Source organism: Limulus polyphemus, unplaced genomic scaffold (genome assembly GCF_000517525.1).
Source record: "Limulus polyphemus unplaced genomic scaffold, Limulus_polyphemus-2.1.2 Scaffold8435, whole genome shotgun sequence".
Taxonomy (NCBI): Eukaryota; Metazoa; Arthropoda; class Merostomata; order Xiphosura; family Limulidae; genus Limulus; species Limulus polyphemus.
The window spans coordinates 1711-17992 of NW_013674045.1; the positions used below are offsets into that span (position 1 = coordinate 1711).

General features: G+C 33.3%; 1 protein-coding gene across 4 annotated transcripts in view; it reads left to right on the top strand.

Annotated features, from left to right (window-relative positions):
* Positions 1-512: 512 nt before the first annotated feature.
* Positions 513-16282, top strand: part of LOC106475343 (tctex1 domain-containing protein 1-like) — a 24740-nt gene continuing 8970 nt past the window's right edge. The window contains exons 1-3 of one of the 4 annotated variants that reach the window (XM_022379480.1): positions 2627-2802; positions 3509-3703; positions 3965-4104. In XM_022379480.1, coding sequence (XP_022235188.1) covers positions 3970-4104 — 135 coding nt within the window. In that variant the 5' untranslated portion in view covers positions 2627-2802; positions 3509-3703; positions 3965-3969. Of the gene's footprint in view, positions 532-2620; positions 2803-2843; positions 2975-3508; positions 3704-3964; positions 4105-16282 lie in introns of those variants that run through there. The other 3 variants (XM_022379481.1, XM_022379479.1, XM_013936031.2) reach the window with 3 other exon arrangements.

Below are 16282 nucleotides of genomic sequence, written 5' to 3' on the forward strand. Positions count from 1 at the left end.
CATCTGGAAGAGATATCTGTTGAATGGTTTAGAATAATATTATATAATAGCATCAATGCTACATATACTTCAGATTCTATATTGTTGCGTCAGCGAGGTCACGTGACTAGTATCACGCCACGTCCTTCTCGAACCTTCGTGAATTATCGGGAGACTACTAGATTGGGGATAGTCTGGTATATATAAGATGGTCACAACGTGACGGAACAAGGAGGTAATGAGTAATTGAACTGCAGTCAGAGAGAATATTGTTAAGCACGTGAGAAGTTCGTTGATAATTATAGCGTTTGTTACATAGCGACTGTTGAAATTAAGTGTATCGTAAAGTTGTATTCGGAAAGAATAAACCAGTTTTATTTAAGAAAGGACTTGTGTCGCTAAAGTTTCGTCGGAACGAATTTATGGAAAATTAACTAACGAACGGAGACGTAACAATATAAACATAGGTTCATTGTGATGAGTAAAAGACAACTCAAAACACCATACTTATAATTATCGTTAGTAGCTAAATATGACAACAGATGATGTATGGTAAGTTCATTGGTTTTATTTTCGATTTTTAAAAGGAAAATAAAAAAAGGACTTCAGTGGAAATAAAATCCATAGTTATCTTTATTACAATATTTCGACGGTTTTAGAATGCACAGAAATAGATTTTGTTAATGATAGGAAAGTTTTATTTTATTTTTTAAAAAACAGGAGTCAACACAGTCATGATACAGTTATTTTGAGGAATCTCAATGAAATAGCGCTACTTGGAACATGAGTAGCAAATATAGATAAAATTGTTATTTAGATAAAAAAAAGGAATAATAAGGCCAATTCTATTCATTGATCAATTGTATAATTGGATCGGTTTTAAGAAAATTCACCCTTCATTGATAAACCTGAACAAAGAACATGACTAGACTTTTTACAAGGTTGAACTGTAATTTATAAGCAAGATATTTGTTGCAATTTTTTATGTCTATAGAATAATATATAAGGATAACTTTATAACATTAATGTTGCCTAATCTTCAAATAGTTACACACTTTTAATTTTTTCGTTGAAACTGTAATTTTTGTGGATTTTTTTTGAAATATAAATCAAAAGTACTTCTCCGAAAACATACTTTTTATTGTTCATTTCCATATGATGCAGTGTGATTAAAGCTACGAAGAGAACAAACGCCATATTTTTACAACCCACGTCAGTTGAACTTACAGTGTGAGACTAAAAAATAGCACACGCTACTCGTGCAGCAGTTACATTAGTTGTAGTGGAAGTTGTATGAAACTGAAACAGGTGTATTTTTTGTTGAATAGAATCAATATATATGCACATTTATTTAATTTTATACGTGGAATTAATAAATTACTTTGCAAAATTATATGATATTTTTAAAAATACGTTTTCTTGTACGTGTACATTGATGAGAAGAAAACAGGTTTGAGAAAAAAATCGACATTTAACTAATTATGTTTTCGACTTGGTATACTTGTTGACAAAAACTTAATTTTTCAAACTCGATTTTGTAACATCTTTTTATAGAAGAATTCATAAATATAATTATGTCGTAAACATGGCAGTGATAATTACCTTTATTATTCAGCAGTAGTGGCCTTTAATTTTGTACTACTGATTAGAGGGAAGGCAGTCAACAGCACTCATCGCTACAAGAGCTTTGTTTGAATCTTTGAACCAAATAACGGGATTGAATTTAACTAGCCCAAAGATGAAAGTGCAGAGCATGTAATCTCGAACCCGTGACTCTCGATCTGCATTCCAACACACTAAAAAGAATGTTACGCCCGACCTTAAAATCCTAAGAAGTGAAAAAATAGAATTTGAATCGTTTAAGATACTTTCTCACAAAAAAATTAGAATGTACTATTGTATTTTTATAATTTTTCAGTTGACCCCTATAAGGTTATTTATGTTCTTAATTCCAGAAGTCTTAGTTAAGAAGTCTTGTTGTAAGTCATTTTTATTGAACCAAAACTGATAAAGAGTTTGTTTTAAATTTCAGAAAGTCCTTTTAGATAGGATACGCTCAAAGTATAAGTATCACTTCGTTCGCCAGAACTGTGACAATCTTAGCATCTAAAACAATGATTTAAGCAATATCGTTTACAAGAAAATATAAACTTGCCTCAACAGAAAATTGGTTTCTATACTCCCATGATTATGTAGAAGAAATATTCACACAAATAAGTATGAGCAATCAGCACTTGTGTATTATTTAAAATTGAAAAATTATTAAAATCGACGTTTTATATTTACACAATTTTAAAAACACAGAGGACGTCGAAACAATGTACATGTAGAGGTGCTTTTATAGTGGAAGCCGTTGACGACTTTAATAAAGTTTTTAAAAAGTGTAAATATAAGACGTTGATTTTAATTATTAATTGAATTTTAATATTCACACAAGTCATGATCAATCTCCATAGTTCAAGAAGAAATATTCGGAATGTTTTTTTTTCTATTTCATTAACATCACACTGACAAAAGGCGCTGATGTACATAATACCTGCACTAACTTTTCATCACCTTTTGAAGTAATACTTTTTTTTTCACTATGCTCCCCACACAATAATAAAAGTAATAGGTGGCAGCTAAATAGTGCCTGGTAGTCGTAGCAACGAGAGTCATAAACACTAGGCTTAACCTTAAATACTATTTACGAAATCCATATATCCAACGCTGTTTGTTTGAAATTGAACTGGAATTCATCATTTACTTAACATTTAGCCAATAAAAAGTACTTCATATAAATTACACCAAAAATATTTACGCCTTTATAAATAACATAATATAGTAAGTGGAAGGTTAATTATAAGTCTTACTGATCTTAGCATTGCCATTAGATTGATTAGTCCTATTTCTACTTGGTCTTTGTAATAGTAGTAAAATTTATTCAGTATTAAGTAAACAAAGGCTTCTGTCATTAGGATTGTTAAGATTACAATTTTGAATAGGCTTATTAGTGGTACATATGAATTAAATATTATTTTACTCTATAAGTATAAATTTTTACATAAGTATTTTTCCTAACCTTGAAATAATATATAATGTAAAACGGGAAGATTAGGGACAAAATCTACTTCATACAATATTACTATATTAGCTTCAAATGAACTATTGGTTGGTTTTTCACGTTGTTTCTATGCTATTAACTTTATTCGTTAATTCAATGAAGCACAAGATTATTTTCTTCGATGATACAGTTTGCTTTGTATCATAATGCATGTTTAATATCAGTACTATAACTTGTTAGTTTACCCAGATTTACTTCATTTTCAAAACATTTGATGTCTGGTAAATGTTTTCTGCTCATTATTGTTAAATATGTGAAATTATGCATGCTCATTTTTTGGCTGTTATAAACATATTTTGGTTCTTCATATACACCCCAGTGGTGGAGGAAAAGGAATGTACTATTGGTAATTCTTAATGTTCATACTTAATCACCTCATGGTCTTTACATCATAGGATACAATATTTTTTTAACATTTTGTTTTAGACACATTAATTGAGATTTTATGGAGTCAAGTAGTGAGAGATAAAAAGTTCTTGAAGTGATTTAGGATGGATGTCTATACTAACTGGCCAGAGATACAACTTGACAAGATGACATTTCATATTTATTGTTAACCACTAATGAGGATGTGGTTACAAGAGTTGAAGATTTGAAGAAGAGTGATCATTAAATGATTAGGTTTGAAGTTTTACTTTATAATGTGACAAAAAACGAAATTTTAGTTCCTAATGTTCAGAAAGTTGATTCCACGAGACAAAATTCATCGTTAGTGAATTAGGATAATGAGTTGAAAGGTAATGTGGAACAGAATTGGGAAATCTTTAAAAACAATTGGCTTTTTGTTCAAGACAGGTATATTCTTAACAGTAAATGTTTAATTGAATAGTGTTAGGATTCTAACTACTGTAGTTGATAATTGCTGGACTTTTATTGTTTTAGAATGAATGGAAGAAGCACAGGGAAGAGGGAGAAGACGAAGTTTATTTGATATAGCACGCACACAAAAACAGAAGACTGGAACTATCCAAGTTGTCAGTATTCCCCCAGTTTCTTCAGAAGAGCAGCTGTCCAAGCATAAGGTATTTAGAAATTTGTGATCAACATAATTAAGAACCAAATACAACTTTTCTGTACTTGTACGATTAGAAGCTTGTAATTTGAGATGCTTTAAGTTTCTCATAGTTCCTCGTTGCTATTGTATCAGGCTACATGAGTTATTTTTATTCACTGATCATTATGTAAGTGTAATGCATATGTAGAGGAGTATCATTGGTACATTTTCTTAAGATATTGAGTTATTTGTTTCTTCAGACATTGAAATTTAATTATTTTTATAACAAAACATAACAACAAAGGACAGTAAGGGACCTTTTGGTCCATCTAGGCTGTCCTATGCACTAAATTAAACTAAACACTAAAAAACTCAATATAAGTCCTTATAAATCTTTCCTTTAAACTTTTAAATTAATAGTGTCTACAACATCTGAAGGCAACACCTTCCAAAGTACAACCATCCTGTTAGAAAAATATAGATATATTTCCTGCAGATGACTCCTATCCAGCCAAAATGTATACTTATGTCCTTTAGTCTTACCATTCTCACTATTAAATATAACAAAAAAAAGATGATGCATAAACAATATCAAACCCTTTAACAATCTTAAATATCTTGGTCTATTCCCCTCTAACTCTTCTTTTGTCAAAAGAAAACAAGATCAGAGATCTTAATCTATCCTCTTATGACAAACTTTTCATCCCAGATATCATCGTAGTAGCCCTCCTCTGAACCATTTGCAACAATTCAATATGTTTTCTAAGGTAAGGAGCCCAAAAGATATTAATTCGATTACAATATATTTCTTTCACAATGGCTTTCAATATATAAAGTTTATCATATGTAAGAGGAATATAGATAAAAATTTGTATTGGTTATAAATGTGTTAGGACAACATTTCTTTTACTTCTCTTCCTTTCTGCTCATTATCTTAGTCTGTGTGATATTTCCTTTCTTCTTTGCTTCGTATCTTAATTTGTCTGGTAGCTCTTTCAATTAACTGTACTAACATTTTCTTGTTTTGATAGTTACAAACATTCAAAACAGTAACCACAGTTGGGATACAGTTTTTTTGGTTTACCTTTTTTCAGTGGTTAATTGTTTTATCTAAGTATTTCTTACTAGGCTTGAAAGTCATTGTCTGTGGTTTCATCTTTTAAGTGATATTGATTTGGTCTTTTTCATGAATTTATCTTCAATAACATAGAAAATAAAATATTAATCTAAAATGTTACCCATGTCAGTGTCTGCAGTTACATTGATTGAATAACTAGTGAGTTATATAACATATAACAAAAATTATTAATTACAGTAGTACTTAACAGTAGGGATGGATCAACAAGGTTTACAAATAATTCACATGCCAAAAAACCACCTCATTGAATTCCTAAGAGAAAAACCAACCATTCAGAGTATTGATTACAATATATTATGCACATATATATACAAATAATATACTGAAAAGATTGCTAGCATTTCTGGTATAACAATTCATAAATTCCTAAAACAGCAACTTTTTCGTTTACTACTTACCTACCTGATCACATCAGTGAAGCTAGTGCCTAGACTATTGCTACAAGATTTCTCCAGCTTACTTGACTGGTCTGTGGATATCCACTTTGGATATTCTGATAAATATATACAGATTTTTTATAATTAGTAAACATATCATGCATGTACTTAAATATCTTTTCAACCTAACAGATTGTGCTCCATATAGCGATGAATGGACATGCGACAGTTTCTAGCATTAAAGTACATACTTTATACAGGCATAAAATAAAAAGTAAATAAACAAAAAGCAATGAAACAAGAATTAAAACCACTATCATGAATTTTTAAAACTTAATCCTTACTTTGGCAGCTTTATACACTTATCTGTAAGGATTACATTTTATAAATTTGTGGTTGTGGTTTTAATTCTTGTAAAAGTTATAGCTATCAGGGATATGGCTATATGGAAAGTTTATAGATGTTGTGTTCATTCCATGGACATATAAAAACTGAACAAATAAATAGGAAAAAAAATTTTTAATGGAAAGTACGAATCATTGGTTATTCTTAGAACTGCTATAAGAAGAATCCAAAATAAAATAAATGCTGCAATAAGAAGTACACAAACAAGTAAAGTTATTTAAACTGCTTCATTTAGCTATACAGATCACAATGCCAACCAAAGTAGGGTATTGAAAATCATTTTAAAATTTATCCAAATAGTATCACTTTACTTGTTAGTGTAATTTTTATTGCAATATTTATTTTGTTTTGGATCTTCTTATAGCAATTCTAACAATAACCAGCAATCCCTACTTTCTGTTAAGATTTTATTTTTTTTCCTATTTATAACATTTAAGGACAACAAGGGGCTTTATGGTACATCTAGGCTGTCACATCCACAAAACTAAACTTTAAAGAAAACCATTCAAATCTAGCTCTTATCATTTAAATATTTATCAAGCCTTCATTTAAAATCCCTTCAATTTGCTGCATCCATCATATATAAAGGCAATCCATTCCAAAGGCCAACCACCCTTTAGAAAAGTAAAACTGTCTTAGCTGAATATGACTCCTACCCTGCCAAAATTTACATTTGTACCCTTGTGAGATAGCAAATTATATTTTATTTTGTTATTGTTTAGTGTAGCTATGAATTTTTAGTTACTTCAAAGCTCTGACTCACTTTCTAGTTGATGAAGTTGATTTTGAGTAAGTATGTATGTATTATGAAACGGACATCATGAATCTTTTACAGTTTAAGTAAAGATAACTTACAAGGAAAAACAATTCATGTTCTTGACTCTTCAGCTTTACCTTTTCTAGCTTCTTGCTCTGGTTTGGGTTACTGGAAGTGTATTAAGAGTTCATTGACCAGCTTAGCTGCAATAATCAACTCTATGACATGGCTGTAATGCCCTTTGAGTAGGTTGAGTGGGAGACAGGTAAATTGTTAATAGACTATTTTGAAGGATGAGAAATGGACACATCAGCAAAAGTCCTTTGTCTTGTGGGGGCAGGTGACCTCCAAGTTGTTTGTAGTTGACATTCCCATTTTGCCACAACTGCTTAGGATAATCACTATCTTCTCCTATGGCCAGAGAAGTTTAATTATGGAAATATATATAAATCTTTAGAGTATAAACATGAAATTATCCTATAGTTCCACCTGATCTTGGATTTATTAATTCATACACTAATGGAGTAACACACTTAGTAACTTTGAATGGTCCATTCCACCTTGGAGCAAATTTTGCAGTAAAATTATTTACCTCAGAAGATAATGGATGTGTCCTTAATAATACTAAGTCACCTACTTTATATGTATCTGGGCATCTCTTACAGTTGTATGCTTGTTGCTGTCACTTCTGAGCCTATTCAACATTGGATCTTGCTTTCTGTATGACATCTTGCAATTCTGATGTTTGCTCATCCACTGTTTGTGGTGCTGTTGGATAATTTGTCAGCTGGTCCCAAAGAGGAAAGCTTTCTTATCCCAGATGGAGTTTGGCTGGAATGTAAACTGTGGACCCATGAATAGAAGTTTTAATTCCAAGAGAAAATGCAGGTCATTGTCTTAAGCTCAATGATTTTTCTCAATGTAAGCAGATTTAATTCTACCTGTGTTTCTATATGTTCGTTCAGTAATATTAGACTGAGGATGATATCGATTTGTAAAGATATGTTTAATTCCGATACAGTACTTAGCTCCGCTCACAAGATTAGGTATTCTCGTTTAGTGCTACCCTCTATATGCAAACTTTTTCATTATGCATGCCACAAGCCTTTCGCTCTCTCTATATTTCAACATGTCTCTCATGTAAATCATCATGTGTCATCTCTTAACCAACAGTAGCATGATATGCTCACGTGATGCATGTGATTCCCTCTACACCCCTCTACCGAACCCCCACTTCTCATTTGGCAATGTTTGAGTTAATACATACTCTTATGTGTGCCTTATGCTTTCAATGTGACAAACTTTTTTTTTTCATGTGAAATGGTTCCTTTTTGATTTTATTTTATACCAGTTCATTATTCTCACTATTTCTGCACTCGAATTTTGTGAACCTTTTGTTTCCAAAGTTCACGTTACCACTTTTGGGGTCACACCAGTGACCAGTGTTTTTTTCTCAGGCCTCAGGTGCGGGCAACCCAACAGTGGATCTCTCTAGTTTTATACATCAGGAGATTTGAGACCTACGTGGGTCAACCTTTGTACTCAGACATCGCTCAGGGTCCTTGTGAGCTGGCTGAACTTGTTCAGAATGAGGAGGACATTTATCCCACCTCCAGAGTTTGCTGTTCCTTCCCACTTGCAGCCTTAGGAATCACCTAAGCCTAATTCGGTATTTCCAGGTTTGGTGTCTCAGGTTTGTGATGTTTTATCCCTTTCCCCTATCTCTTATTCACCACATCCTTCCTTGTTACATGAACAAGCATCCCAACCATTTTGAGTTTTTCCTCCCTCCCCTGATATTTGGGTACATGTGGATCAATTTGTCTCATAATTAAGTGAGGGGATCAGCATGCCACGCCCCCAAGGACTTCTGATCAGTTCACCCATTCTTACCATCATGTAGACTATTCGTTTTTAGATCAGCAGTTGTTAAGTTCATTGTTACCTATTTGGGGGGCGGCTCCTGAATCAAGTGTTAGACTTACCCATGCCCAAAATTCTCGCCTACGTCTTACCCTAACGAACCTCTTATGGTATCTTTCTTCCATACATCTCCTGTCGGAAGCTCCTCTTTACAGAAATCCTGCTCATGCATTCCTTCCGGATACGCTGACCTCCCAGGCATCCTACGTTTCCAGATTGGGACATTAACCCTTTTGCCCCAGGAGTTGAGCTATCACCTTGCTGGATGATGTGGCTTCTTGATAACATTTGCAGAACAACTGAAGTTGAACTGTCTCCTTCCTGGAAGATGTGGCCTACTGATACCATTTACATAAATACTGGAGTTGAGTGGTCACCTTACTGGATGATGTGGCCTCCTGATACCATTTACATAAACACTGGAGTTAAGCCGTCACCTTACTGGATGACGTGGCCTCCTGATACCATTTACATAAACACTGGAGTTGAGCCATCAAAATTGCAGTTCACCCATTTGATTGAGAGACCTCATCATACCCTCACGTGGATGTCGGTAACACATGAAGAGGTATTGGATTAGAGTGAACCAATCACCATAAGTCTTCACACGAGTTCGGGTTGTCTATCTTCCCCCCCAATTACTCCACCTGTGTCATGGGTCACAGCAGTGGTACATGGAATTGTTATGGTTCTCTCCTTGGAGTACGATTCGCCGTGCCCTAGCTACTCTACACCTATAAGTTTTCGGCCTTATGTTTTATACATTTCACCCATGGGTGAAGAGTATACGTGGCTCTGAAATGGTGTGGTTCCCCTTTTCTGATCTTCAGATCTATATGTCTCATTGTATGGGGTATCCTTTGGATGCTTTTGGAGCTACTTCTTTTGTTTTCTCGCATCGGTCCCTCCTCCTTCTCAATGTGGGATTCTAGCTAATCTTGTGAGAGGAGGGGAGTACTGTATCGGAAGTTATAATTTACTTACCTCTGCTCACACTTCCTACCCTTCACCCCACTTCTCTGGTGCTCATACCTTCTGCCAAACTTCGAGGTAAAGGTTTGGTAGAGGAGTGCTACTATTTTTTAAGAGATGATGCATGATGATTTACATGAGAGACATGTTGAAATTAGTAATTCCAACAAGGGGGGAGTGGAAGGCTTGTTGCATGCATAAAGAAAAGGTTCGCATATAGAGGGCAGCACTGAATGAGAATAGCTAATCTTGTGATAGGGCGTAAGCACCTATCGTAAATATATTATCAGTCAAGGAAAATTATAACTTCCTATTGATTTATATGTTTCATCCATCAAATAAGACACAAATTGTGATCCATTATCAGATACAAGAGTCTTTAGAGTACCATACATACATACACAAGTATTTATTAATTTGTTTTTCACTGTCACTTCAGTAGTAATGTTTAAGAGGATATAATTAGACCCATTTACTAAAATAATCTGTTATAACCAACAAATAACTATTCCCAGTACTAGATTTTGGATAAGGTCCCATGATATGTACTCCTATTATTTCACCAAGTTAAGTGCTTTACATAAATTTGGCTGACTGCTTTTGGTCAAATTTACTGTTTTGACAAACAACAAATAACTACTAAATTGACAGTGAAAAAAACTAATTAATGAATACTTGTGTAGATATGGTATTCTAAAGAACTCATGTATCCAATAACAGACCATAATTTGTGGCACATTTGATGGGTGAAACATGTAAAGCTATGGAAATTACACATAGTTTACAACTCGACATCAGCCTCAGTCTAATATTACTGAAATAGCAAATCAAAATATAGGTAGAACGATATCTGCTTATATTGAGAAGAATCATCAAACTTTACCTGCATTTTCTCTTGGAATTACATGCCAGTCAAACTCAATCTGGGATAAGAAAGCTTTCTTCCTTGAGACTGACTGACAAAATATCAAACAGTGGATGAGCAAACATCAGAATTGCAAGATGTCATACAGAAAGCAAGATCCAATACTGAAAAGGCTCAGAAGGGACACAACAAGCGTACAACTGTAAGAGATGCCCAGATACATATAAAGTAGGTGACTTAGTATTATTAAGGACACATCCATTATCTTCTGCAGTAAATAATTTTACTGCAAAATTTGCTCCAAGGTGGAATGGACCATTCAAAGTTCCTAAGTGTGTTACTCCATTAGTGTATGAATTAACAGATCCAAGATCAGGTGAAACTATTGGACAATTTTATGTTTATACTCTAAAGATTTACATATATTTCCTCAGTGAAACTTTTCTGGACACAGGAGAAGATGGTAATTGTCCTAGGCAGTTGCAGTGAAACAAGAATTGGTTTCATAATACATACATACTTACTCAAAACCAACCTGATCAGCTAGAAGATGAGTTAACATTTTAGTGTGACTAAAGATGCATTGCTAAACTAAATGACAAAAGGTATAATAAATGAATGATAAACGAAACCATAACAAAATAAAAATAGAATTTGTTATCTCACACTTTTGTCTTATTATTACCACCATTAAGTACAAAACATACAATGCATTAATGCTATCATTTTGCTCAGATCCCCTTCATTCTTCTTTTTTTTCAAGAGTAATCAGTTTCAGAGATCATAACCTATCTTTGTATGATAACCTATCCATCTCAGGTATCATCTTGATATAGCCCTCCTCTGAACCCTTTCAAATAATTTAATGTCCTCCCTAAAGAAGGAGCCCAACACTGAGCAAAATATTCCAAATAAAGCCCAACTATACAATGAAATTATAACCTATTTAGTCTTATATTTAATATTTATGTAGATATAACATTTATTTTAATTAAAAGCCATCTGCCATTTATTCACCCAACTCACCAAATAATCTAAATCCTTTTGTAAAGTAGGGTTATCCTTCTCAGAGCCAGCAACATCCAACACCATTGTTAAATTTAAACAATCTATTGACTGTTTCTTCATGTTTGTCATTGATGTAAATTAAAAAGAGCAAAGGTCCTGATACTTAGCTCTGAGGTACCCTAGTTGTGACATTAATCTAATTTGAATGCTGAACTCCATTTATAACAATCCTCTGCTTTCTTTCATCCAACCATTTTTTTATCCAATGAACCAACCTATCTCCCAAATGTATAGATATATTTTTTTAACAAGGCATTTATGTGGCACCTTGTCATATGCTTTCTGTCCACACCCATACCCTAAACTACATAAGCAGTAACCTCTTCAAAGAGTTTCAAAATATTAGTAGGGCACATTCGTCTCTCATGAAACCATGTTGACTATCCAAAAAATTTTGAAACTTTGTTAAATGTCTTTGAAAAGTTTTTTTTATCATATTTATTAGATCAAAAATTTTCACACCACTGATGTAAGATTAATAAGCTTATAGTTAATGGGACAATTTTTATCATTCCCTTGAAAGAAGGAGCAACATTAGCCAACTTCCCACTTTCTGGCACCTGCCCAGTATTTAAGGATTGAGAACAAATGTAGCAAGTGGTTCACGTATACAGTCCTTAATATCTTTCAAAACCCTTGGGGAAATATTATTTGGTCCCGGAGCCCTGTCATTCTTCAAACTCCTCAATTTATTCTTAAGAAGCTCAAAATTAATATTATAATCTTGTTTCCATCTAGCAACTTTTCAGGATGAGGAATATTGCTTAAACCTCTATTAAAAATGACTAAAAAGTAGAATTTGTAACCCAGCCATCTCATAATCATCTGATATTAGTCTTCATTGTCATCCTTCAAAGGCTCTATTCCCATCCTAACATTTTTTTACCTTTAATATATTAAAAAAATCCTAATTTTTCATTTATACATTTTCATCCAACCTTTTTTATTTTATAATGTCCTATTTGACCAACTCACTTGATCTTTTATCATCCTCTAAGTCTCCTGCCATAGCAGTCAATTTAAACTTCTTCAATATATAATGCTTTAATTTTAAACTCTTTTTTAGACAATCTGGTGTTTTACTTGCAGCAACCCTTTATTTTCTGTAAGGAACATGTATATCTTGAATATTTAAAAGTTTATCTTTTTAAAATTTTCCATATTTTATCAGTACCTCTAATTAATTCAGTTGCTCAATTCACAACAGATAATTTGCCTTTTGAAGATTTGTAACCAACATCTTATTATTCCCATCTACAATGCAGTAAGCAAAACTTTACTAATTTCAGTTTGTATTTCTAATTTCAATTATAACCTTTTCTTTCAGTAATTTGATTTCCCCTATTAATCAAACTATTAGATTTGGGACATCTGTTCCAAAGTCTGTGATATGGTTGCTTTTACAAGACTATTCCTCATTATTATTCATCTTGTGTTCAAGTTCTGATACTTAATCACACTTTTTGTCATTATGACAATAATCAAGGCTTACTATGTACCATGGATATACCATACTTAAAAAATTTTTTATTTTCCTACATGGATCTTATTGCATATGATTTCTTTTATACTGTTTCTGAAACTTTCAGAGACTCACTATCCTAAGGAGTTATCTTATTGTCTTTCATTGGTGACTGGAGTTACTTAGACAGTAAGCAATGATACCACCATTGTACATTATGTGGTTGGTTCTATTTCTGAACCTTATCTTGAGCTTGCCTTGTTTTTGGAAGTCTTTTACCAACTCTTCCCACAAAATGCTTTTGCTCCTGGTTCTTCTATTCCTGATAAGGACCAGTTAATACCTGCTTTTGTCTTTTTGCTGCCCTTATAACTCAGATGTGTGATGTATTTTCTTGCTTCAGTTATTTTCTGCTGGTTCTCAGAATTCATACATGCATCTCAACTCGTAAGATGTTTTCCCCTCTCACCTATTTGTTGGATTCTTGCAGATTCTCTCAGTCTATGCTTCATGTTTACTCTCAAGTGCCCTGACTTTAAGCTTCCTTCTGTGTGACCTGTGGCGGGATTTCATTCCTCATTTCGAGTGTTCCTATTCCTTGAGTCTCTTCTCCCAACTTGGGGATTTTCTTCTATTCATACTTTGACTCTCTTTTATCCTCAATCTGCTCTTTTTTGTTGTTGAGTTTACTATCCTTTTTACCCTTTCCTTCTGAGACTTTGCACCACTACCATGACAGTTTTACTGGGATAAGGTTACACTAATCTGTTCTTCATAATGTCCATTTTCTTCTTCAGCTATTACTCAGTTTACTTTCTTTGATTTTGAGATTTGATTTATTGGGATACTTTTTTGTTTCTGGAGTTAGACCTTCTGTTTTCTCTCAGGGATCTCAATTTGGCACCACTTCTTTATGCAGATATTTTTGGGAATTCCTTGTCTTGGGGCCCCTTCTAAGAGGCCAGCTATCTTGGGGTCTCTGCAATAAGTTGTTTCTGGAACCACTCCTGAGTAGTTTTGGTCCTGTGAGAGATGATCCTTAGATCCCACAGGATTTCTCCTAGCTGTTATCGTTGTCATTCAAGATTTACAGGGCTATCTGTTTTCAGTTAAGTTCTGAGAGAATTCACATGGAGACCACTCACTGGTTCCACATTTCCATAACTATCTGGACATTTGGCAACTTCTATCCCCATCATGAGAGGCATAATCTGCTAGGATGCCTTTCTACTTTGGGAGTCTACTGTTTTGGGTTGACTGGTCAGGATCTTAAGTCAGTGACTCTCATTCAGTGTTTGATTCATTCGGGAGTCTTCTGTTTTGGGTTGACTGGTCAGGATCTTAAGTCAGTGACTCCCATTCCGTGTTTGATTCATTCGGGAGTCTTCTGTTTTGGGTTGACTGGTCAGATTCTTAAGTCAGTGACTCTCATTCAGTGTTTGATTCATTTCGGGAGTCTTCTGTTTTGGGTTGACTGGTCAGATCTTAAGTCAGTGACTCCCATTCAGTGTTTGATTCATTTGGGAGTCTTCTGTTTTGGGTTGACTGGTCAGGATCTTAAGTCAGTGACTCCCATTCAGTGTTTGATTCATTTGGGAGTCTTCTGTTTTGGGTTGACTGGTCAGGGTCTTAAGTCAGTGACTCCCATTCAGTGTTTGATTCATTTGGGAGTTTTGATCACCTTATATGATGGGTGAGCTTGACCTTTACCAAGATATAGAAATTCAGGTTTCTAAAGCTTTTATGTTTTCTTTTCTTCTTGTGCATGACATTCTGTGTCTTCTGAGACCTTTTGCTTCTTCTGTGCCCCTGCAGTGGATTCTGACAGATTAGTGGAATATACCTTGTGATCCACTGCCTTCTCTATTATTTCTATTTCTGTCTCTTCACTCTTGCTCTCATGGTTGTTCAAAAGTTTTCATATGACCCTGAGCTTCTGTCTTTCTCCACCTGGACTTACACCCATTCATGGATACTTCTCTAGTCATGTGTGGCATTTGTTCTGGACAACTTTACTTTTTCAGTGTTTGGTATTTCTTCCTTGGAACAATCTTTCCAAATTAATCCAGAACTATTTTTTTAGAAAATGAAATTTTTTGTGTGTGTTTAGCTTTAGAGACATCATATAAACATGAAAACATTATCTGGTAAAAAATAAATTGTAGTAATCCTCTAAAGCAGTAAACAGGGAACTGAGTACAAAACAATGATGCCAAGTCAGTTATGCAAATATTAACAAATTGCAGTGGTTGATAAAGTTATAAATAAATCTCAATTTGCCTACACTTGTAAAAGAAACAATTCAATCTCAGCATAATCTGAAAAGTTTCAAAATTCACTTAAAAGTTTTTAATGTATAATTACACACGCCTGCAAATTTAAACTTCATAAAAATTGTTTTGGTCTTAATAACAGATTTTCCATAATTCATCTACACAGATTTGAAAAATAATACTTATTGTTTTTCTATCAAGTAAGAATTTTTAACAAATCGGGAAGAAAAAAAACACTCTTACTTAAATCAAGTTATTATTTTGTTTACCACAATGAAAATTTGTTTATTATTATGTTTGTTAATAAAACTACAAACAAACTGAAGAAAAGGGAAGAATGGGCAAGTTTCAATTACACAGGTTTTATTGTCTTGAAATGTTTACATGTTCTACAGTATTTCCTGTACGCTGAATCCAAAAATAATATTTACTTTTCTCCATCACGTAGAGATTTTTCACAAAACATCATAATGTAATACATAAAAGAAAGATCACAACATGTAGTTTTGAGACTAAAAGATGTAATTTCACCAAAAATATTCAGGATGAATGAGGATGATCCTAAAATTGAGAAGTTGGCCCTTATTGGGTTAATATCCTTGAGATGTGGGCAGTTTAACTCTCTCAACAGTTAATACTTCTAACTTTCAATATAGTGTGTATATCTTAACGAAATTTGGTAGTCTTTCAATTAACATTATAAGTCTTTCACATACAAAAAATCTTAATTTTTAGTCAAGTATTCTTAATAAACTAAAATAAATATTTGTCCATGAATATATTGAGTATTTGTTTTAAATATATAGTGTGCAAAGTAATTTTCATGTTAAGATTAAAAATACTTTTCTTCATCTCAAAAACCTCAAATTTTCTTTGTGCAATCCCTAAAATCTAAATACATTTCAAACGTTTTTTTCAGTAAAATGTTTTATTTTATCTGTTATTTTCTCTACTCTATCTCTATAT